The sequence below is a fragment of the Vigna radiata genome, chromosome 11 (genome assembly GCF_000741045.1).
Source record: "Vigna radiata var. radiata cultivar VC1973A chromosome 11, Vradiata_ver6, whole genome shotgun sequence".
NCBI classification, from domain to species: Eukaryota; Viridiplantae; Streptophyta; class Magnoliopsida; order Fabales; family Fabaceae; genus Vigna; species Vigna radiata.
In genome coordinates, this window is record NC_028361.1 from 9,836,996 (window position 1) to 9,860,956 (window position 23,961).

The following is a 23,961-nucleotide window of genomic DNA, read 5'->3' on the forward strand; positions in this document are numbered from 1 at the left end:
CTGAAATTGTCCAAATGTAATTGAATTCGGGTTGGTGGTTTATTTTACATTTGATCAGAGGAACTATGAAGTCTGATTAATTTATTTTAATCAATATTTTTTCCTTAAACCTAATTAAATCATTTAACCCTATTAGAGTTTAAAAAATATTTTGTGCAACTTTTAGAAAAACTATAGAATAAATAACAAGAAACAGATTTCTTAAAAAAATTATAGAAAATTCGAAAAATATAAAAAATTATACTAGTGCATCAACACAGATATAAAACAATTTTTTTAATATTTTTTGTATATATAAATTTTGAGATATTGAAAAGTACCAATAGTTTTTGTCAAATCCCACCGGTGAAAAATTTCTTCATTTTTGTCATTGTGTTGCATTGTATAAAATCTTAAACCATTAGTTTTCCTCCATTCCGATGATAGTCATGTTTCTTCAGTAATGTCAACAAGCAGTTAGATGATTTTTTATTTTTTTTTATAATAGCATTGGTGTTAGAAAAAAACTTACTTATAGCTTAACGTTATTTCAAATATTGTATTTTGATTTCCGATTTCTTAAATTTAATGTATTATTTTTATCTTTAAAATACTATTTATTTTATTTACATGTTTTATTTTTTACAGGTAGAGTTTTATTATTATTTTTTATTTCTTTATTTTCATTCTTTTGTATTATGTCTGTTTGCTAAAGAATCTAGATGAGTAGAATTACAATGGTGGTATAAACTCCCTAATACAGGTTGAATTCTTATAATAATTAAAAATATAAATGTATGTCCGTTCTGATACATGGATTAAGTGACACAATATCTGAAGACATAATATAAGATTGGTAAGAGAAAGCACAATCTGAAAAAAAAAAAAAAAAAAAAAAAACTAAAATGCAATTAATTACCATAATACATTTTCGAACAAAAAACATATGAGCTTAAAATAAGTTAGAGAGAAAATATTAAAAGTTACAAAAAAAATATTTATAAAATAATTAAGTGCTATACAAAAATATCGTGTATAACTTATTAAATTTGTCGTTTAAATTTATTAATTAATTTAATATATAATTTTTTGAAATATATATATATATATATATATATATATATATATATATATATATAAAATTAAATAAGATAACTTTTAAGTATCAACAAATAACTTTCATAAGCTAACCTAGGGATGGCAACGGGTCAGATCGGACACGGATAGCGCCTATCCGCAACCCGACTTGCCGGATAAAATTTTATCCGCTATCTAATCCGCTACCCGCTGAGTACTCATTTAAAAAATACCTGCGGGTACCCACGGATACCCGCAAAAAATAAAAAAATATATTTTATACATTTTAAAATAAAATTTAAATATAATTACAAAATATATATATATATATATATATATATATATATATAATATTTCTTAAATTAAATATAAAGTAAAATTTAATTTTAATTAAATTTAATCTGATAAAATATGATTTATTTTAATTTTTAATTAAATTTAATTAAAATATATATATAAATTATTTTTATTTTTTCGGGTAACTGGTACCCGCTGGTCGAGTAGTATACTACTCATATATACCCGATCCTTTTAGAAGTGAGTATTAAAATATCCACTATCCATTATCCGTAGATAGTAAATATTTGTGAATAATAACTATCTGCCGTGGATTTTACCCGCGAATAACCTGCAGATTTTTTTCCATTCCTAAGCTAACCCTTTATAATATTTAGGAAATATATTTGCTATTTTCGTCAAAATTAACGAAATGAAAACTCTCTTTTAAGTCGTCTATTATTTAAGACAATGCACACATTTAAAATTGTTATAATGAAATTAACTATATGACGAAATAACTTAATCTAAACACATAATTTTGAATTAATTAAACATTTAAACGTGATTCAAGCAGACAATGTTGTTTTTATAAGTTAGGTTAAGATTTTGATTGTATTAGGTAAGAAAAGAGGTTGATTTGTAAGAAAAAGGAGGAAAAAGTGGTGGTTTGGATTAGCTAATTTGTAAAGATAATAAAGGGGGAAAAAAAAGACAGATAGGGAAGGGTCTCTCTTACACACAAGTAGAAATTAAATTACAAGTAATTGATTTAGGTACAGAAAATAATTAAAATTGTAGGTATTTTTGTATGCATTATTAATTATTTGATTTTATATAATAAAAAAATATTAATATAACCCTTCTCACTATCTATCTATTTTATTTTATTTCAATTCATTCAAATAACTTATTTTGCTTATCTCTTTTGTATCCTTACTTTATTTCACAAACATAGGATGAAAATCAAACAAAAATGACAAATTTAATTCGGTTGGTTGAATTCAGATTTTTTTTCTCGGATATAAATTAAATATTTTTCAAATTTTAGCTTCTTTTACTTTATATTATATATATATATATATATATATATATATATATATATATATATATTAATAGTTAATTATTCTATTCACTTAATATTTAGATTTTTTTTAGTCGTCCCTTTATATATATCTTATTATCCTTATGCCCTCTCTTGTAGATAAATTAGAACATAAACATGATGAAATCAAGTGCAGATAAGATTATAAAAAATTAAAAAAAAAAATGTAAGGAGAAAAAAAGTTACTACTAAAGACAACATTTTGAAGAATAGCGGGAATCTGGGAACAATTATAATTCAGCAAAAGTAAAAGGTCGTCTAAGACTATTCAACAAAGAAATTAATAAACTAAATTTTATTTTAAAAACATGGTTAAAATATATTAATATTTTTTTTCGACAATCAGATTATATTTCATAATCACTGTTTTTTAATATTCTTAACATTTTCCTTCATAATTTATATTACTGTTCACTATATATATTTATACGACTACTAATAGTATAGTTATTCACTATACTTTAATATGGTTATCTCTAAATTAAAATGTTTTTGGACGTCACTCCCTGCATACGTCATGGCCTCTACCTCCCCATATTTATTTAGAATTTTTTTAATTAATTTAAGGTTTAATTATTCTGATAGTCTCTATTTTCGGTGACTTTTTTAATTAGGTCCCTCATTTTTTCTTTTTCTCAATTGGATCTTTATTTTTGAAAAATTGAAGCAATTAGGTCACTGTCGTTAGTTCCATACTCACACTATCAAAAAGGGTGACACGTGTCAGCTCGTGATTTTTTTGAATTTTTTAAATATATTTTTAATTATTTTTATATTTATTTTTTATTTTTTTTCTTTAAAAAATAAAATTTACCACGTGTTAAGTTGACATTGTGCCACGTAGCAATGATAGTGTGAGGTGGCACTAACAGTGCCACGTGTCACCGTCAAACCACGTGTCATTGCGTTTGTTTCAATTTAGTCTCTGAATTTTTATTTTGTTCCAATTTGGTCTTTGTATTTTTATTTTGTCTCAATTTAATCCTAATTTTTTTAAAAAATTTAAAAAAATTTGTTCCTTCCCAAATAAAATACGGTATGTATATTTTCCAAATTTTTGTCTTTAAATTTGTTTCTGTTAAGCAAGTTATTAGTAATGATATATTTCAAATCGAAATATTTAACTCAAGAAACTTTTTATGAATTGTTGAGGAAGTATTGAGACTATAATTGTGTAAATTACCTTCACAAAAATATTTATTATNGAGATGTTAACTTTTATAGGTTACTCATTCATATTATTTAGGTTAAATGATTTCTTTACTACTATATAAATAAAAATGTGTCATAACGTTTGTAATTTTTTTATTTTTCAAATAAAAAAATTAAAATAAAAAAATTAATTTGTATAAATTTCTTTGTAAAGATCCATATACAAATAAAATTTTGTTTGAACTTGGAGAGAAACAAAATTGTTTAGTTTTAAAAAAAAAAATAGGACTAAATTAAGACAAAATAAGAATACAGGGACCAAACTGAGACAAATTAAAAATATAGGGACCAAATTGAGACAAATCTAATGACACGTGGTCTGATAGTGATACGTGGCAGTATCAGTGCCACCTCACATTGTCATTGTCACGTGGCTCAATGTCAACTTGACACATGGCAAATTTTTTAAATAAATAAAAAAAAATTAAAAAAAAAAAATTAAAAATATATTTACAAAATTCAAAAAAATCACGAGCTGACACGTGTCACCCTTTTTAACGGTGTTAGTACGGAACTAACGACAGTGACCTAATTGCTTCAATTTTTCAAAAATAGGGACCCAATTGAGAAAAAGAAAAAATGAGGGACCTAATTAAAAAAAACACCGAAAATAGGAACTATCAGAATGATTAAACCTTAATTTAAAAATCCTATTTTTACTACACCCCCACACTTATCACTCACTCACGCATTTCAGTCTCTTTCACCATTTCCCTTTCACATCTTCTCCTCTCCATTTTCGTTTCACTTTCTCTCACTTTTTTCTTTCTTTCCTTTCCCTTTTTTTTCCAAGAAAACCCCAAATCGGACAAATCCCAGAAATATGCTTAAAAAGCTTGCTATTATAGCCAATGGAGGGAGAGAATGTCAATTTACAGATCTTTCTTCTTCGAGACAAGAATAGAGGAGAAGCCACGGTGTAATAGTGCGAGTTTGCTATCTATCATTCTATATATCCATATATCCCTCTAATATTATTATCAATGATAATCAGTAACATTGGGGTTTTTTGTTTCTTGTTTCGGTAGGTAGTTATTAACCCTTCCCAATCTTCTTACCGTCCGGTCAAGAACCGGTCAGGTACCTGTCAAAAAGGCTCTGATGCTCAAGTCAGGTCTCAAATCCATGATAGAGATAGAGAGAGAAAGTAGCAGTCAAGAATCAATGTGCATTTACTGTTCTTACCTGTCTCACCTTTGACCTCTTATTTATAGTTTTCTTGGTGGGCCTTCGTTTAGCCTTTTCTTAATGACGGCCCAATCTCGGTCCAAATGTCCCTAATCCTGTTTACTTTCTTAATTTTGTGCAGTTACTGTGATCGCGATGACCGGCCAGGTATTTGTTGGTTATCTGCTTAAATCGCGTTTCTTATATTCTCAAACTAACCGGGGTATGATAATTAGGACCGACCGATGTTCTGGTCGGTCCCGATTGACCAGTATTTTCCAGAGGTCCTCATCGATTCAGTTTTCTTTGGACCGATCGTCCTTCATCTCGGTTTTAACCGTCCATCCGACCTCCCTACTGTACATTTCTTGTATTAAAAAGCCATGGTAGTTACTGTCGAGCAATGAAATAGAGATGGATGGATGCAGCTTAAAATTGTGTCCAATTTAAAGAAGCATTAAATTAAGAGAACCTACCACTCATGAGTCTTTTGCACTTCCACACACATAAAAGTTGATTAGTGTAAGTTCTGCTGATTTAATTATGGAAGTTTCAGTTAACCCTTTTTCTTCTTCTTCTCTTGTCACCATTCTCAGATTTGCATTATTTGCAAAGTGAAATTTATGTCAATGGTTTCATCAGAACTACACAACATGAAAATGACTTCGTGGGTTAGGACTGCATTTTGCTTGGTTTAACATGATTTCACTTTTGAGAGGTGGGGGTGCTACGATTAAAAATAGTAGAAATTTAGGTTTTTATATTAAAGTAATTAAATAGAGTTAAAATACAAAAGGTAAAAAAGATTATTTTTATAATTAAAAAAATTTTGGAGAAGGTTGGGGAGGTAGAGAAAGCAAAGGTGGAGGTGGAGGGAACATCACCCAATGTTTTTTTAGATAAAAGTTCCAAATTATTTAAAGTTCAACGGCCCAAGCCCATCAATAGAACTCAGACCAAAATAAGGGTATTCCTTCCTTCACTTCCATTTTTTTCTTCCTTCACTCCCCTAAAGAAAAAAACCAAAAGCCCATCTTCCAAACTAGAACTTAAATCTCAAGTCCACTTGAATATTTTGTGGATATAAGAATTTAATTTGGATATATTGTCAGTATAAAATCCTTAGAGTTTTAAATTAACTAAAATAATTATCAATTGTCAGTTTTTTTTTCAATATAAAGATATCTATACTATTAATTAATTAGAAACAACAATATAAAGATTGATTCACATTTCTAACATTCAATAGTTGTCATAAATCCATTATTGGATATTTTTCTTTCTGCACCCCATAAAATGTAAGATTTTCATTTTACTGTTATATTAAAAAATCTTGATGTGCAAAAGCTTCAGCTACCTATACAGTCTCCCTCTGTGGTTCTCCCGTCACCGGTCGCACACAAATAGAGATTGTGTGGAGACTTTAACATGGAGGTTTATACGTTAGAAAAAAAGTTTTAACAATTTTTTTTTATAATAATATACGTATCATTATTTTATTGATTTATTTAAATTTATGTCAAAAAAAAAATTATTAAAAAAAAATTCTAAAAAAGAACTACATCGGTGTCCCTCGTTATTACTCTATTTATGTGCATCTCCTTCTCGCAGACACCGTTTGGAATAGGAATGTAAAAAGAGAGGTCAATGCATTTTAGATTCATTGGGATTCACTATTTCGAGGAATATTCATGTTTTATAACTATTAGATATTTTCAGATTCCAAAATACATTTTGGAATAGTAATATTGGAATAAAAAATGGGTTAAATATGTTTTTAGTCCCTATATTTTGGGTCGATTTTGGTTTTAGTCCTTCTTTTAAACTAAGGTACAATTTATTCCTTCAACTTTAGAAAACTCCGATTTTAGTTCTTTTTACCAATTTTTTGTCAAAAAGTGTAAACAATCCAAATGATATAATGAAACGTGTTTCAAACAGCAAATAAATTTAAAAAAAAAATTGGTAAAAAGGACTAAAACCAGATTTTTTTAAAGTTGAAGGACTAAATTGTACCTTAGTTTGAAAGAGGGATTAAAACCAAAATGACCCAGAATATACGGACTAAAAACATATTTAATCCTAAAAAAATTCCAAAACAAATATTTTATAATATATTTCTAGATTTAAAGATGACTTTTTTGAACATCTACTTCATATATTTTTTATATTTTTAAACTTATTTTCAAATTTAGAAATATCTTTTAGAATACTCAATTCAAATTGAAAAATATAAATAATAAGGTATGGATATTTTTATTATAATTTCAATAACGGTTATTTTGGAAATTACAAATTTTTTTGGTGGTGAAGCACGAATAAAGAAGATGTGGCAAGAAATAACCATAAAGTAAAAGACTTAAGCCTAACTTCCTAATTAGAACTTAAATCTCAAGTGCACTTGAGCATTTTGTTGACATAAGAATTTACTTTTTGATATATTGTCAAATGTAAAATCTTCAAAGTTTTAAACTAACTAAAATAATTATTGACACAAACACAAACTAATGAAAAAAAAAGTTACATTAAATAGGTTTTTGAATGAATATTAAATTGATCTTATCTCTATGACTAGAAAAGTCAAAACAACATTTTTGAAAGATTTATTATATCAATTATGATCCTAATTGATCTAATATATGTACTTAGGTTAAAATATTTGTTTTAGTTGGAAGAGTACGAGGATTGATCGTCCTTCATGGTTCTTCAAAATGTTTTAATCGTCCAAGTCATTTCATGAACTTAATCCACACTAATTGGTTGTTGACCTGTAGAAGGTATTCTGACCCTCAAGTTAGATATTTTTTTCAAAGAGGTCTCTATTTGATTAGAATGGAAAAAATGTCTTTACTTGGACATTAATTACATATTTATAGTGCTTGTAGCAATCAACTCCATTAATAGCGTATATTCATATTTGATATGACAATCAAACCATTAATGTCTTGTATTCATATTTGATATGACAATCAACCCATTAATACCTATTAATTGCCATAAATGATCGTTAACTCTGATCGGTATATTTTATATAGTACACAAGTCTCCCAAGCCCAAGTAAGGTCTTATTGGAAGAGGCGTGCAGAGATTATTATGAGTTTAAGATAAGTCGCTCACTTTGCATTAGGAAGTTTATTTTCGATGCACCGAGCGACGAAGGCTAGGAATTCACTTGGAATCATTCCCTAGGTCAAAGAGGCTCAGGTGAGAGTTCACAAAGAACGTTCCTCACCGAGTGGCGGACGCTGGAAGTTCACTTGGAATCGTTCCTTGTGTAAAAGAGGCTTAAGTGAGAGTTCACGAGGAATCATTCCTCACCGAGCAATGGACGTTAGGATTTCACTTGGAATCGTTCCTTGGGTCGAAAAGGCTAAGGTGAGAGTTCACGAGGAATTGTTCCTCACCGAGCGACGGAAGATAGGAGTTCACTTAGAATCGTTCCCTAGGTTGAAGAAGCTCAGGTGAGAGTTCACGAGGAATCGTTCCTCATCGAGTGGTGGACGCTAGGAGTTCACTTGGAATTGTTCCCTAGGTCGAAGAGGCTCAGGTGAGAGTTCACGAGGAAATGTTCCTTACTGGGCGGGAGTTCACTTGGAATCGTTCCCTAGGTCGAAGAGGNAGGCTCAGGTGAGAGTTCACGAGGAAATGTTCCTTACTGGGCGGGAGTTCACTTGGAATCGTTCCCTAGGTCGAAGAGGCTCAGGTGAGAGTTCATGAGCAATCGTTTCTCACCAAGCAGTGGATGCTAGGAGTTCACTTGGAATCATTACCTAGGTCGAAGAGGCTCAAGTGAGAGTTCACGAGGAATCGATCCTCACCGAGCGGTGGACACTAGGAGTTCACTTTGAATCGTTCCCTTGGTCCAAGAGACTCAAGTGAGAGCTCACGAGGAATCGTTCCTCACCGAGCAGTGGATGCTAGGAGTTCATTTGGAATCCTTAAGTCGAAGAGGCTTAAGTTAGAGTTCACGAGGAATAGTTCCTCTCCGAGTGACGGACGCTAGGAGTTCACTTGGAATCGTTTCTTAGTAAAAAAAGGTCCAGGTGAAAGTTCACGAAGAACTTTCCTCACCGAACAGTAAGCTCCAGTTGGCCAACTTGTAGTCGTGTCATCTACACTGAAGAAAAATAACAACTTGAATTTTGAACAGTGCGAAAAAGTATAGTCAATCAAACCAATACATTTACAAGTTTAAACAATCAATATCAAATAGCTTAGGCTATAAGATCGGATGGCCAAGCAAGCGAGATTGTTTGGTCTTAGATTGAACCTACACTTCCCTAATGTCAAGTCCATCGGCGGAAGGCTTTGTAACCTCTTTATTGAAAGAATAAACAGCGATTGCACAACCTTGTGTAAGTGCAGCCAAAAGATAAGAATTGTCGTGGAAATAAATCACATGTGCTTCTTACAGTATTTTAAGCCTTATTATCAATCTGGAAGCCTTTCAATTCTAAGAAAGCTCGACCATGGTAGGTTCGAAAGCAAATGCAAAGAGGCAAAGTTAGAAGCAAAAACAGAGATTCGATGTCGAACCTCAAACTTCTTCCAAACGATGTTGTTCTGATATTACTCCAAAGCGTCACAGTCCCTGGTATAATCTTCAACTCATACTTTGCATCCAAGACAAAGACCAAGATTTTTCCAGTAAGGTTAATCAAGCATTTAATTTTGTGCGGTCAAGTGTGGAAAATGGTTTGGCGCTTGTCAGGATTATAATAATATAAAACTTCCAAGATTAATATATTACCTTAATGATTGGATCGTGACATTTTTGTTTCCTCCAAATGAGAGGAAAAACTGGGGCGATGAGGTCGAGATCAAAAGAGACAGTGGAAGAAGTTCTTTCTCATGGCCTTTTTCATCAAGTGCATATTTCTGAATTTTTAAGTCGCTCGTCTCAACAAGAATGTCCTTGTAAGCATCAAAATTTATTCTATCCATGCTCCTCGCTAGAAGTTGTTGCTCCCTCTTCGGCTGCATCCTCCTTATCTCTAAAGGGGTTCGTTTCCCACCGATCCCAACCACCGCTTCTACTCCCTCAACCATTTCTAGGTGCACCCTACCGTGATCCGACATTATTATTAGAACTCACGTTGGGTGGTGGCGGAGCATGGGGGATTCGTTGATGTTGATGTTGATGCTACACGGTTCCTCAGATGCAGAGGCACATAACAGGCCACGTCAGAGCTGTGGAGTTGGGTGTTCCCGCATTTTTAGAGGTGAAATTCGCAGTCAAATTAGTTCACGATGTTGGCATGCTTGCCCTTGTTCCTCTCTTGAGTGATTATTGGATATTTCCTTTTTTGGCCAAGTGAGTTAGGATATACCATGATCGAAGTAGCGATGTCGAGATTGAGCACTCGTTTGTGGTTACACGGGGATGTCGCTCGATCCCATGGTGGGCGCAAAAATATTTCGGTTGAAAGAGTTCGAGGGTCGGTCGTCATTTCTGGTTATCCCAAATGTTCTGATCGTCCAAGCTTCTTCACGAACGCAATCTACACCAACCAGTTGTTAACCTGCAAAAGACACTCCGACGCTCCGATATCTTTCTCAAAGAGGTCTCTAGTTCATTATAATGGAAAAAAGTGTCTTTACCTGGACATTAATCACATCTTTATAAGGCTTGTAGCAATCAAGACGATTAATACCTTATATTCATATTTGATATGGTAAACAAACATTAATGTTGTATATTTAGATATGATAAGACAATATTCATATTTGGTACGATAATCAAATCATTAATTAACCATTAATACCTGTTAACTACCCATAAATGATCGTTACTCCGATTGATATTTTTCATAGTACAATATTAGATTGATTAATATCATAACGGGTATAAAATGTGTTGTATTTTTTTTTAAGTTGTGTTAATAAGTGATATAAACTTGTTCTAAGACTTGACCATGAATAGGTGGTGATTGGATAATTCTTGATTGATGATGTACGAATATATTAAGTAAAATTATTAGAAGAAAATAAAAATTATCAAATGTATGTCTTAGAAATAATTGGTTACACCACCAACATGATCGCATAAAATAAAACAAATGTATGATCAATGGCGTTTGAGATAAAAAAAAAAAACAGTTTTGATCAAATTAGTTGAACTATATAGAAATAATGAAAATTATTTAACAAAACAAAAGTTCTTCAAATAAAAAATAATAATTAATGATTAAAGATAATAAAAGAGATAAAGTTTTCATAGGTTTATGCAATTGAACCATTCAAAGTCAAATATTTTTATGTAAAAGAAATTAATAACAAGGTGTGGAAATATTCAAATTAAAATAAAAAAATTATTTGATTTACTAAAATTCATAATACCTGTTGGAACAAAATCGTTAAAAAGTTATGATAAAATAAAAAATACTTTTGATGTAAGGAGATTTTATAAATAAAAAACAAGTCAAACATTTAAAAAAGAAATCAAAATGTGTAACAAAATGAAAAAAAAAATATTATAACACGTTATGTTTCGATTTCCATAACTATCATAATATTTATTTAATCATATTTAAAATATTAAAACACTCACAATTTATTATATAACCATATATATATATATATATATATATATATATATATATATATATATATATATATATATATATATATATATAGGTTTGCTAATGTGCGTATCGATTGATACATTTTAGTAATGTGTACCGGAATTTAATAGATAAAAATACTTTCATATGTTATGGATTCTAAGTTTAAAGTCAAGAATATTTGAATAATTTTTTATCTCAAAACTTAAAAAAAAGAAAACAAAAAATTTAAGAACCAAATAAGAGAAGGTTGGCATGCTAAAGAGCCTGATAAGACATATGTTTATAAAATTTTAAGAATAATCATTAAGCACTAATGGTTATTAATGAATAATTAATAGAGTAGTAATCAACCGTTATCAGGATTGATTATATTGTATGATATATAAATATGGGTTTAGAGTCAAGATAAAAGACATTTTTTCATTATTTAATCAGTTCAGAAATCTTTAACTTTTTGATAATATTTTATTATTTAACCTTAACCTTAGAATCCATTAAGTGTCAAGGTTAATGTCTCATATATTATGGATAAGAGACAAACAATTTAAATGGATTCATTTAAATAAAATATTTTTAAAATAAAGCATCAACATTTAAATTTCATCCATTTCAAAACCGTGTAAACACAAAGTCAAGGTATATTGAGAAGCAATTACACATAACATAACCACTGGCAGGAGGAATATCCGAATATACATATTAGGAGGTTACACTTGTCACAGTCGAATTTCTCATATCCAATTAAAGATTGAATTTTCTGTAAGACGGATGAGAATGGAAGAAAATAAAATGTTCATGCTAAATTGAGCGGAGTAAAATAATAACTAAACGGAAGAGAGAGAAAATAAAAGAAAAGATAAAACGTGAGAGATTAATATTTCCATATAATTAAACTTTGAAATCTTTACCATGTATAAAAAATAAATATTTCATTTGATCTGGTTTAGTATTGCTATAATTGAATCAGTCATTTCAACCTCAAACTAAATTCTTAATGATCAAAAAGAAAACCAAACACTTATTAATAGAAGTAATTTGGTCATAAAATAATACTACAATTGTTGTGGACAGAAAACATGCTAATTTTGTTGTTCCGAAATATTCTTGTTATATTTGAGCAACTTGCATATGATCATCCACCACGTTTTGTGAATTGATTAAAGAATGTGACGATGATGAACACAAGATATTCATAGAAATACAGAACCCTCTTTGTCTTCCCCATCATTCCCGCTACAAGTATCGATCACAATCCTCGTTGCATCTTTCTCACACTCCTCAGACTCACCCGCTTGCTGTTTCTTGCACAACACATCACACAAAAACTCAGTAAAAACAATCTCATAACCAGGCATTTTTGCATACCCTGGGAAGTAATTAATATCAACAATAAGATAACGATCTTTGCGTCGAGAATCCCTAATAACATCGAAATTAAACAGGTTTAGCTTCATCACACGCCTCAGCTCTCGAGCTATCTGAGTAACGAAGCTCAGAGGAGGCATCTCAGCACCATCCAAATGCATCATCTTGTAATATTTGTCGTCGATTCTTTCATCGCTTGCCAAATTTGAAAACTGCGAAAACAACCACAAATCCTCCGAAACCTTCATCAACTCCTCCTCTTCCACGTCCGGCAGCGACTTCCGCTTCACGCACCTCACGCGCTCCCCGATCACGTACACCTTGAAGATTACGCCACCGTGGTTCACGAACTCCTGCACCACCACAGGAGGCTTCAGAGAATTCAAACCTTCGTGGTTGTAAACCAGCGCCATTTTGTGCGATTTCGCGCTGCCGTCGGCCACGAGAGGTTTTGCGATCACCGGAGACTTCAACGCCTTCCAGATCCGCCTGTCGAACAGCTTCGCCTTGTCGTTTATCACAATCTGCTTCGGAATCCCGACCGTCTCGGTCCGGTCGTCGATTTTCAACTCCGACACGACCTGTAGCATCGAAATCCGATTGTGGAGCCTCTCAATCGATTCCGGAGAATCAAGAACGACGGCATTCGGATAATTCGCGGTAAACTCGTTCAGTTGGTTCCTCCAATCGTCGCCGTAGAGCTTGTGGAGGACGCAATCAAACGGACCTTGATCCTTTAGGCTCTGGTTCGGGTCGATCCGGACCAGTTCTATCCCCCGGGATCTTGCAAGATTCACTAGTGAATCTCGGATGAAGCTGCTTTGCTTCTTGAGCAACAAAGCGTACCCTACCCGGAATAGTTTTTCCTCTGCCATTGGTTTTTTTTTTCTTCTAAAATGTCAAAATTGTTGTCGCAATCCAAGAGCATTTGCCTGTGGGAGGGAGAAGAGCGAGGTTTTGGTGAAATGATTGGATTAGGGTTTTGTTGCGGCGCTTTTGTACTCGAACGCCGTCCAGTGAAACTGAAATTGCAAAAAACGTAGAAAGGCAGAGAGAAGAAAGGAAAAGTGAAAGGGAAATGTACAGAGTGAGGTATATATATAGCTTTGACTACGGTCAGTGCTGTTAGAGGGAGATGATAAGCTAACCGGATGAATTTTGAAATAAGATTGTTGAATACACGTGGCAATTTTGATGAGGGACGTTATGTGAATTCGAGCATCGACGCGCGTGTTGATTGGAAGGATTGTATTATTGTATTAAAGGAGCTATAAATTGCCCTGATAGTCAAAGTCAAAGCTTGATAAGATTTTGATGGTGTTTGGTAGGAGGAAATAGATAAGAATGGAAAACAGATATTACCGGCATGTTTTATCTTTATTATTAAAGCATACTTAGATAATATTTTTTATAATATTTGAATATTATTATACGTGTCATGATTGGTTCATATTAGTGTCATTTAGACTAATCATACAATAACACATATAATAATGTTCAAATATTGTCTAAAAATATTGTCTATATATCATTAATCATTATTAGTTCATTCTTTTACTTATCCTAATGAATGATGTGTTATTTGTCTATTTTGAGAAATATATTCTTTATAAATCAATATAATAAACTAGTAAGAAGATTTCTGTTTATATATTATGATAATGATAAATAAAAAAAAATGAATATTAAAAATATTAAATAAAATTAAAAATATCAAATAAAATTATTTTTAAAGATTTTTTTCATACAGCTATTTTCAAATTATACTAATTTATAGAAAAAATACTTTTACCATATTCATAACATTTTCTCTTATTTTCATTCACTTTTCGCTCTAATTGTCATAGTTTAAATATACAGGCTTTTCATTTTTCTTTTCACCCTCTCGCTTTTAAGTCTTGAAATTTCGAAGTCTGGTTTCCTTTCAAACAACTCAATCTCATCCATACAGAACATTTTTCATGCTAATCAACAATGGAGCAAGGTCAACATTTTAGAATTTTAACATATATATATATATACATAATTATTAAAATTATTTGAATTTAAAGACATGATTCTTTGGTATATGCGAATATAGTAAGAGGTTCTTTCCATTAATTGCTCATCCAAGTTGCCATTCCTGTACTACTGATCCTATCTATGATGTCAAAGGTATAGTTAATATTAAGCTTTTGTTTGGATTCGATACTAGATATTTGGAAGAGTAGATTTGGAAAAAAACAAAAAAATAAAACGAAGTTGTTTGATTTAAGAGATTTGAGATTAAATTTTATAAAAGTTAATAAACAATGAGATGGATTTAAAAAATTAAAAAATATTTTAATTGATAAAAATGAAATATTATTATTATTTATATTTATATTAATTATTTTATTATTATATTGGTATTTATTATGTTATTATTTGATTTATTATATTCTATTTGATTTTGATCAGTAAAAAATATTTATTTAATAATTATGAAGGTTTTTAATATAAATTATTATAAAAGTTTAAAAAAGAAACTACTTTTCTCTCTATTCTTTTGCATATGAGAGAAGAAAGTTAAATGAGAAGTTTTGTCTGTTTATTTTGTAACATTTTGTCTCATTTTTTTAATTTTCTTTGTATTTTATTTCTTTATAAAATTTACATTTGTGAAAAACAAACACACCATAAAAGCTATAAGAGCTAGAAATGGAATCATGTTGATTATTCTAATAAATTTAATCATCTTAAATTATTAATGAATTTTAATAATAAAAATAATAATATGTGATTTTATATGTTAATTTATATTGATACTAGATATAAAATGTGAAGATCATTATAAAGATAAAAAAAAAATTATGTAATTAAAATAAGAGAAAAATATGTCGAGACTCAAGAATAAGAAAGAGGATGGAAATAAAAGGTAACACAAGAGTTCAAGTGAACAAATAATGATAGAGAGTTCATCGAATAATGTATTATGGAAGACAACATCGAAAAAAATGTTTATTAGACAACATTGAGAGGAGAATGACACTAGATCGAAAAGAAAATTAGTCTATAATAACTATTACATAACATGGGACGAATGTCACAAGATGCAATATGAATGTTTTAAAATAGTTACTATTTGTGTAATTTTTCCTTTTATGTTATTTTAGTTTAACTATCAGAAAAAAAAAGAGAAAAATATAAATAGATCATTCAAATATAAAATATAGTTGATAAATTATTGTCACAATTCAAAAATTTGAAAAATGTGCAAACATGAAAATAACAAATCCAATGATGATTATTGCTTGTAAATTTTCTTTACAAGTTTTTATTATATCATTGATAATTTATTTTAGTATAATTTGCACACTTACAATTATTTCAATTCATCTTCATCTATATCTTTTTTATATTTTACTTTTTTTTTTCACGATACCTCATCAATCCTTATATATAAAAAATACAAAAATATTATTGTTAAAAAGGAATAAATAAATTCCTAATGAAAATACATAATAAGAATCATTCATTGATTTGTGTATATTAGTAAAACTAATTCATAATATAAGCGGGTTACACATTAATGAATTGGTGAAAATCAACCGACTCTAATCTAAATTGGAAAACAATAATTTGTTAGCTTAGTTGACAAAAATATTCATATGATTTGGTCATCTTAAAATACATTAAATATATATCGAGAAACAATTTATTTTTAATCATGTTAAATTAATGATTTATAATATATATGGAAAGATGATAACTGAGATTAGTGCATGTTCTTTTACTCAGCCCCAAAATGTTAATCAAACCTCAGTGCCGGGTTAATAAGGCAGTTTCTTCATGTACTCCCCTGCGTTATTTCTGTATTTTTATGAAAAAATAAATTCTTATTTTGCTAAGTCATTATTTTCCAAAAAAAAAATAAAAACTTTTGAGTTGTATTTCTAAAAATTAAAAGTAACTTTATGCAATTCGAAAACAAAAAATTAACTAATTTCTAGATATTACAATTTCTGAAAGTGATTATATAATTCAATTAATATATATATATATATATATATATATATATATATATATATATATATATAATATGCAGGAAAAAATGTATGTTAGTGCAAGAAGAAGCTGTCAAGTAATAGAAACCAACCAAGATCATTATTCATGGGCAACCACCAAATCAAAATTAAATATCATGAGTGTTTCTTTCTGCAACTCACCGATCTCGTCCTACACTTCTCTATGTTTCTATTATTCCAACTATGCCCTGTCATAATCATATATGAAGAGCATAGATTGTCGCACTTTCACATTTGAAATTTGAAATGCGGTTGAACTCGCCATAGTTGAAAATGTTATTCATACCGTACCGCAATTAAAAGCGCGGTTCATATCATACCGCAATTTTAACTGCGGTTGTTGCACTTGGAAGTGCGACACATTTTGACTTGTGGTGAAGAGATTTTCTATTGCTTTTTGCTTTTGCTTTGATTTACTATATTTAATTGCTTTTTTTTTAATTTGATTTTTATTTTATTTTTTACAGTAGTTTATTTAAATATTTAATATTTTGAGATTAATATTTTTAGGTTCAAAAAATTAACAAACAAATTTAAATTTTGAAATTAAAAATAATATTTAAATAAATATCAAATATAAAAAAATACAAATTAAAAGAATTAACTGTAAATATTAAATATTTAAATAAAAAAAATAACAGCTTTTATAATTACATCATATAATGTACTTGTCTTCTGTACAAGTACATGGCGAATGGAAGCTTGGAAGATTGCTTGTTCAGCAGAGGAAGAGGAAGCTCACGTCCTCCTGTCCCATGGCAGCAAGGTTCCAAATTGCCGTAGAGACAGCAATACTTGGGATATTTTTCTGCAAATGGTGACGGCTATGGGTTTGGCTATATCTAATCGTTATTCGGACTGTGCCACTCTATACTAATCTCATGACCTCTCGATGTCTTGTGCACAACACTTATAGCCTTTTTTCTCTTTTACTGTCCAGAGCACCACCACAATACCACTACTGTTTAACTTTACAACTTTGAATTTTGAAAACAACTTAGCAGTAGAAGTGAAGAAGCCAAGAATGAAAGTAAATAAAAAAAAAAAGGAAGGGGGTGCATGTAGGAGAACATATGAAAATTAAGGTTTATACAATTAATAAAGGTTGAAGATTATTGGTGGTTAGGAAGGTTGCTGGGATTACAAATCATTAATTTTCATTTGACTTTGATAAATAAAGGGTAAATACGTAAAATGGGAGGTGCAGGAAGAAGCAAGTGAGGTGTAAGGAGAAGCACACAACAATCAGGGTTGGAGTTTTTCAATTAGTTTAATTTTTTTATGGAAACAGCGTACTCCTCCAAAGGTCTAAGCTTTTGTCTGAAAACCATTGCTGGACATAATCCTATCCCTTCAAAATTTTGGAAGCGAAACATCATTCAATAAGATGGAGAGTTGTGTAAAGGTTGTGTTACCAGGGTGAAAAACATCAAACATTTGTTCTTCAAATGCTCCTTTGTATTTTGAAAGTGTGATATGATTGCCTTAGGTGGTGGGAGGTCAATCTGTGTTGCACAATGAGGTCGAAGCTCACTTTACATATAGTTGCTAATTACAAAATCAGAATGACTGTTTGAAACACCAGTAATGGTTGTATTTTTGTAATCTGAGATTGTTTCAATGATGGGTTATACAACACATTCTCAATTTTTCCAGTGATGGAAAGTTTGTCATGCCAATCGCGACAATTGACGAACAATTAGGGTTGGGGTTTTTCAATTACCCTAATTTCCTAATTTTTTTTTAATTAGGGGTTTTTTAATTACCCTTAAATATTGTCCACACAGCCACGTCATTTAAATTGGGCACAAATGGATAATAGTTTGCCACGCCAGCATCTGCACCGTTAGAAATTTAACGCCGTCTGCCATAGGGACCATTTTGAACAAAATTTAATCAAATATGAGACCAAAGTGAATTTTTTCCAAAGGTGGGACCATTTTAAACAAAAACCCCAAAAGGTGGAACCAAAAAATATATTAAACCAAAAAAAAAACATAAAATTCGAACGGATGTCACATATCCGTTAAAATTTTTTTTTCTTCCATGGATGTTGATATTAGTAGGATTTTTTAAAATATAAATGATAGTTTGTTAATTTTTAAAAAATGTGATAGTACAGAAAGTAATTTGAGGTGGTGTAGAGTGTAACCCTTTTTTTAAACCAATAAGATAAAGAGTTGGTGGACCAACAAAATTTGATGTCATCTTAAAATTCTATATGGAAGAAATAAAGATAAATATTACGATTAAAAAAATTTAATTACTAATACTTTTAGTCTCTATTTATTTCTCAACCAATATAAATGATTAATTAAATGGAATAAATATATATAATGTTTTTAACTTTTTATTATAAAAATCGAGCAAATAATCTAAAGAGTATAGTGAATGTACGTTTTTTTTTTTGTTAATTTCAATTCTCATAAATTTATTTTTAAAATAATTCTTATCACTTTTTAAAATAATATATCATTCGCAGACTAAACCTCAAAAAATTTCTACATGCCTGCTTTAAAAGAACACCGTTAAATGCATATGACAATATTAATACATGATAATAAAATCAAGTAAATAGTTTTTCACATATCTCTTATAAATCCATATTATAATTAACTCTAAAATTTTATAAGCTATTTTCATTCCTCTAACTTATGGAATGTTACTCTGTCAATTTTTCCTAACACTGAATTGATACCTTATTCTTGTGACTATAGTGTAATCTTAATTATGTAGATAATTCGAGATAATGTTGTTGTAATTAACGGATATAATGTCGATGTTGATTGATATTGAGTAACTAATTGGAGGAGAAAATATCGTTCTAGTTACTTGACATCATCTAAATAATAAATATTCACCAATACAAACTAAATTGATGTAGTTATTTCAAGAAAACATTTTCTCCATATATGTGGTACACATGTATTTATATACAAAAATGTATTCTAGATATACTTTGTTATTTTTTAAGTACATTTTCTAGTTCACCACCGTCATTAAATATTAATAACTATTTAGGTTCAAGAGTACAATGTTTTTAAATTACAATAATAAAACTCGTACACCAAATATTTGAAACCAATATCAAATTAAAAAAAAAAAATAATAATAATACAGATGCGAAAAATAATTTTACACTAAAATTTTCCTCAAAACTTTAGCAGTTTAAAAATGTAGAAATCAATAGTAGTTGACTGAAAGACAAACTGATATAATTTTCCTTTTCTTTTGTTCCTTCCCAGATATACCATAATGCACTTTATGTTGCATCTTTGTTTCGTTTAACCACTAAATCAGACAAGCTTTGACATCATAAGCGCGACTTACTATACATGTTTTCATTATTATCATTACCCTTGACCCAATCATTGTATATGAAGCAAACTTTACTTATTCCATGTGAAAGTACAGGATAATCCTCGGTCATAATTTAAAAAACATCAAACATATACTAGGCTTAATTTTGATATAGCATGCCATTAACAAAATTTAGGACATATAACTTACTATTTGTTGCATCACTTAAAAAATCTTATACTCCATTGATTATTAATAAAAATATACCTGAATGTTCATACAAAATTAAGTATAAAGTTATTTTCAAATTTTGTTAATATTATATATACTCATGAAGTTCAACATATCAACAAGTAAATATGAGTTTTATGAACTCTTTTTCTTTTTCATTGGTCAAGTGGGTTTTCTTCCACTTTTCTTTAGGTATTCGTCTTTTGTAAATGAATGGTAATGTGTTTGTAAAAGACGCTTCAACGTTCAAGTTAATAAGGTGTGTCAAATTATAATTAATTGATGACATAAAAATGATTGTAAATTATTTACCTCAATGAATGTACTATTTATGAGATAATTATAGATTTGTAGACCTCACTTGAGTTTGGGTGGGTATGTGATTAATTTACATTTGATCTAGATTATGTTAAGTTAAAGAATAACACGATAATAAAGTTTGACAAATCAACTTATGGCTGAGTAGTAAGAGATTGACTTATGATTGGATTAGAAGAAGTCGACTTGTGGCAGGGTAGCAGTAGGCTGGCTTCTGACAGGGTAGTTTAGGTTGTGTACAATACACGAACCCCCTAATCCTTTTTCATGACTTGAAGGCATATGAAAGATCTTTAGCAAAATAGTTGTAGTTAGTCTTCTATTAATGAAACATGATACCATAAATAGATATTTGGTATTCATCTTGTACTATAGAGTAAATGCAAAAAAATGTCTTTAATGAAACCTAAAAGATTATTATTCACCAGTTACATTTCACTTAAATGACAAGTGTATTGTTCAAATAAAATAGATTGTGTATGTTTAAAAGGTGATGTGTGTTTATGTTTTTATATATATTTTGATATTATCATGTATAAAATGTTAGATTAATATATATATATATATATATATATGCTTTGAAAGAAATAGGAATAATGATGAGATACATAATATGGTGTATGCATAACAATTTTTTTTTCTGGTTATTTATGGTTTGTGGATAATAAATGGATACTTATATAGTGTTATGTTATATATGTATATAAGGTTTAACTAATATTATTTTATATGAATTAAATATGAACTAATTTATTTGATATTTGCATGCATGATTTGGAAATATACATGATGAATTAGTATTAATTTTTATATGTGATAAATAATGATAATGTATAAATGTATTTATCAAAATTTATATTTAATTATAAAAATACATTACTAGATAAGAATTCATTCATATTTACATGTATGATGAATTAATCATGATTTTTTATACGTGTGATAAACAATGATAATGTTTCAATATATTTTCTAAATTTATATTGAATTTAATATTCAATTTTTATTTTCTACGCAAAACGTTCCGTGTGGGTGCACTACGGCGCCACTGTTCTTTTATAAGATGAGAAGACTTTATTCAACAAGAACACAAAACCCATAGGAAAGTGAACAAAAAGTAAGCTGATTCTTTATTCATAATTTATTCCCATAAAATATAATTGAACCAAAACGAAAAGGTAAGCTTGTAACCAAAACGACAATGAGCATCTTTCAATAAAATCCATAATATATTTCTTCATTTATCGTATTCTAATTTTATAATTTTTGTTGTCCTATCTAGAGATGATAACGAGTCAGATTAGACAGAGATAGTATTTATCTATAATTCGATCTGACAAAATAAAATTTTTTCGCAGATACTTGTTTAAAAAAAAAAATTGTAGATATTTTAAAATTCGTGAATATTTACATATACCCGAAAATATTTTTAAAAGTATATTTTATAAATTATTAAAATAAAATTTAAATAAAATTAGAAAAATATAGAAAATATAATAAAAATTAATTAAAAATTTAATTTTAATTAAATTTAATTTATAAAATATAAATTAATATTAATTTTAATTAAATCTAACTTAATAATATTAAATTCAACTTTTATTTTTATTTTTTAAATAACGAATAATCTAATATCTACAACGAACCTATTTATAAACAGATATGAAAATACCTCCACACATACTACAAATGGTAATTATCACAACACATAATACAAATATAGTAAATATCCACAAATAATTTTGATTTTATCGGAAATATTCGCGGAATATTCTTTTATCATTCCAACTCCTGCTATTCATTTGTATTTTTTTAACTTCGTGCGGGCTTTTATATATTTTCTGTTTCAGATAAGGATATAAATAAATGTTTTACTTTTTCTGTGACGTGTGCTTAATTTATTATGCATTAATGCAAATTTATTATTAATTAAATCGTTTGTCATGCTTTTTAATGCTCGTAAATATTGGCCCAAAAATTTTCTGAGCCCAATCAATCTATCAGTTGAATATCCGTAAGACAAGCAAAACCAAATCATTTCTTACTTTCATTAAAGTGCTTTTTGTTTTACCAATTCTTAAAGTTTATTGAAACAAGTTACTATACTGTTATCTAGTGATAAATTATTATAACAGAATTTCCGTTTTCAATTAACTTTAGGATATTATACCAAATTGTTTTAAACTATATATAGAATTTCGTTAATTATGTAACAATGTAAATAGTTGCTAGCGTATCTAAACTGAACTTAATAATTATATTCTAAAGATAATATTATAGTACTTTTAGTAAAATACTTTTTTAAATGTTTATTATAGTGCATTTATTTTTCTATGATAAAATTATTATTTTTTGAAATAATTCAAGTCAGTCACCAGATCAAAGAAATACGATCCAATTCAAATTGTGTACGCTTTTAACAAGCATATTCTTTACATACAATTTTATATTCCAACGAGGCAATTAATATAAACACATCTTTTTAAAAAAGATCAAATATCTATTTGACTCCATGGTATGAGATTAAAAAAACAATAAGAAAAAAAAGTAAAATAAAATTCCATATATTAAAATTAATTTATACTCAAACTAATACATTTTTATATATATTTTGAAAATCTCATTTTAATAAAGAAATAAAAATAGCGTAAAAGTTTTTTAGGAGAATGATATTGCAAACATTTATATTGTATCTGTTTTTAACTCTGACTAGAATTTTATATATATTAGTTAATTTTAGTTTATAATATTTCATTCTAATTTTTCTGTTTCTTTTTTATAATTGTTTATTGAAAGCTTGTAATATAATTATTTTTTTGGTGAAAAAAATGTCATGGATGAAGATAATAAAAATTTATAAAGTAAATATGCTTTGGAAGAACTAAGTTTGACCACAATAAATGAAACAAAAGAAAAGAAAAAGTGCTTCAACAAATATTAGGAAAAGAAAAGGAAAAACAAAAAGTTTGAGAAAAGAAACAGTTCACTCAGAAACGACAAAATAGAAAACAACGTAACGGGGTGGCCATATGCTTGATACCGCATTGGACGTTATTCAATAATTAAGTTTCCTGCAATACGACGTCGCGTGTTCACACTCCCACCACGTGTTTATTGCGTGACACATCACCCCACAGTTTTAATGAAGAAACAAGTACCATGTTCCACTCCAACAACAAAAAATAAAACAATAAATAAAACAGTACCATGTGGGGGTTAACTATATTTGGGTCGTTCTATGGGACCCACATTCACGCCATTCACCTGCACAATTTGTTTTCTTATTTTTTTTAATTTCCCTTCAAGTTACCATTATTAT

At 29.0% G+C, this 23,961-nt stretch overlaps 1 protein-coding gene across 1 annotated transcript; it reads right to left on the reverse strand.

Annotated features, from left to right (window-relative positions):
* Positions 1–12,314: 12,314 nt before the first annotated feature.
* On the reverse strand, positions 12,315–13,824 carry LOC106777318 (inositol-tetrakisphosphate 1-kinase 1-like). Its single transcript, XM_014664891.2, has one exon. The coding sequence runs from the start codon at positions 13,620–13,622 to the stop codon at positions 12,573–12,575; it is 1,050 nt and encodes a 349-aa protein (XP_014520377.1). The 5' UTR covers positions 13,623–13,824; the 3' UTR covers positions 12,315–12,572.
* Positions 13,825–23,961: the final 10,137 nt, after the last annotated feature.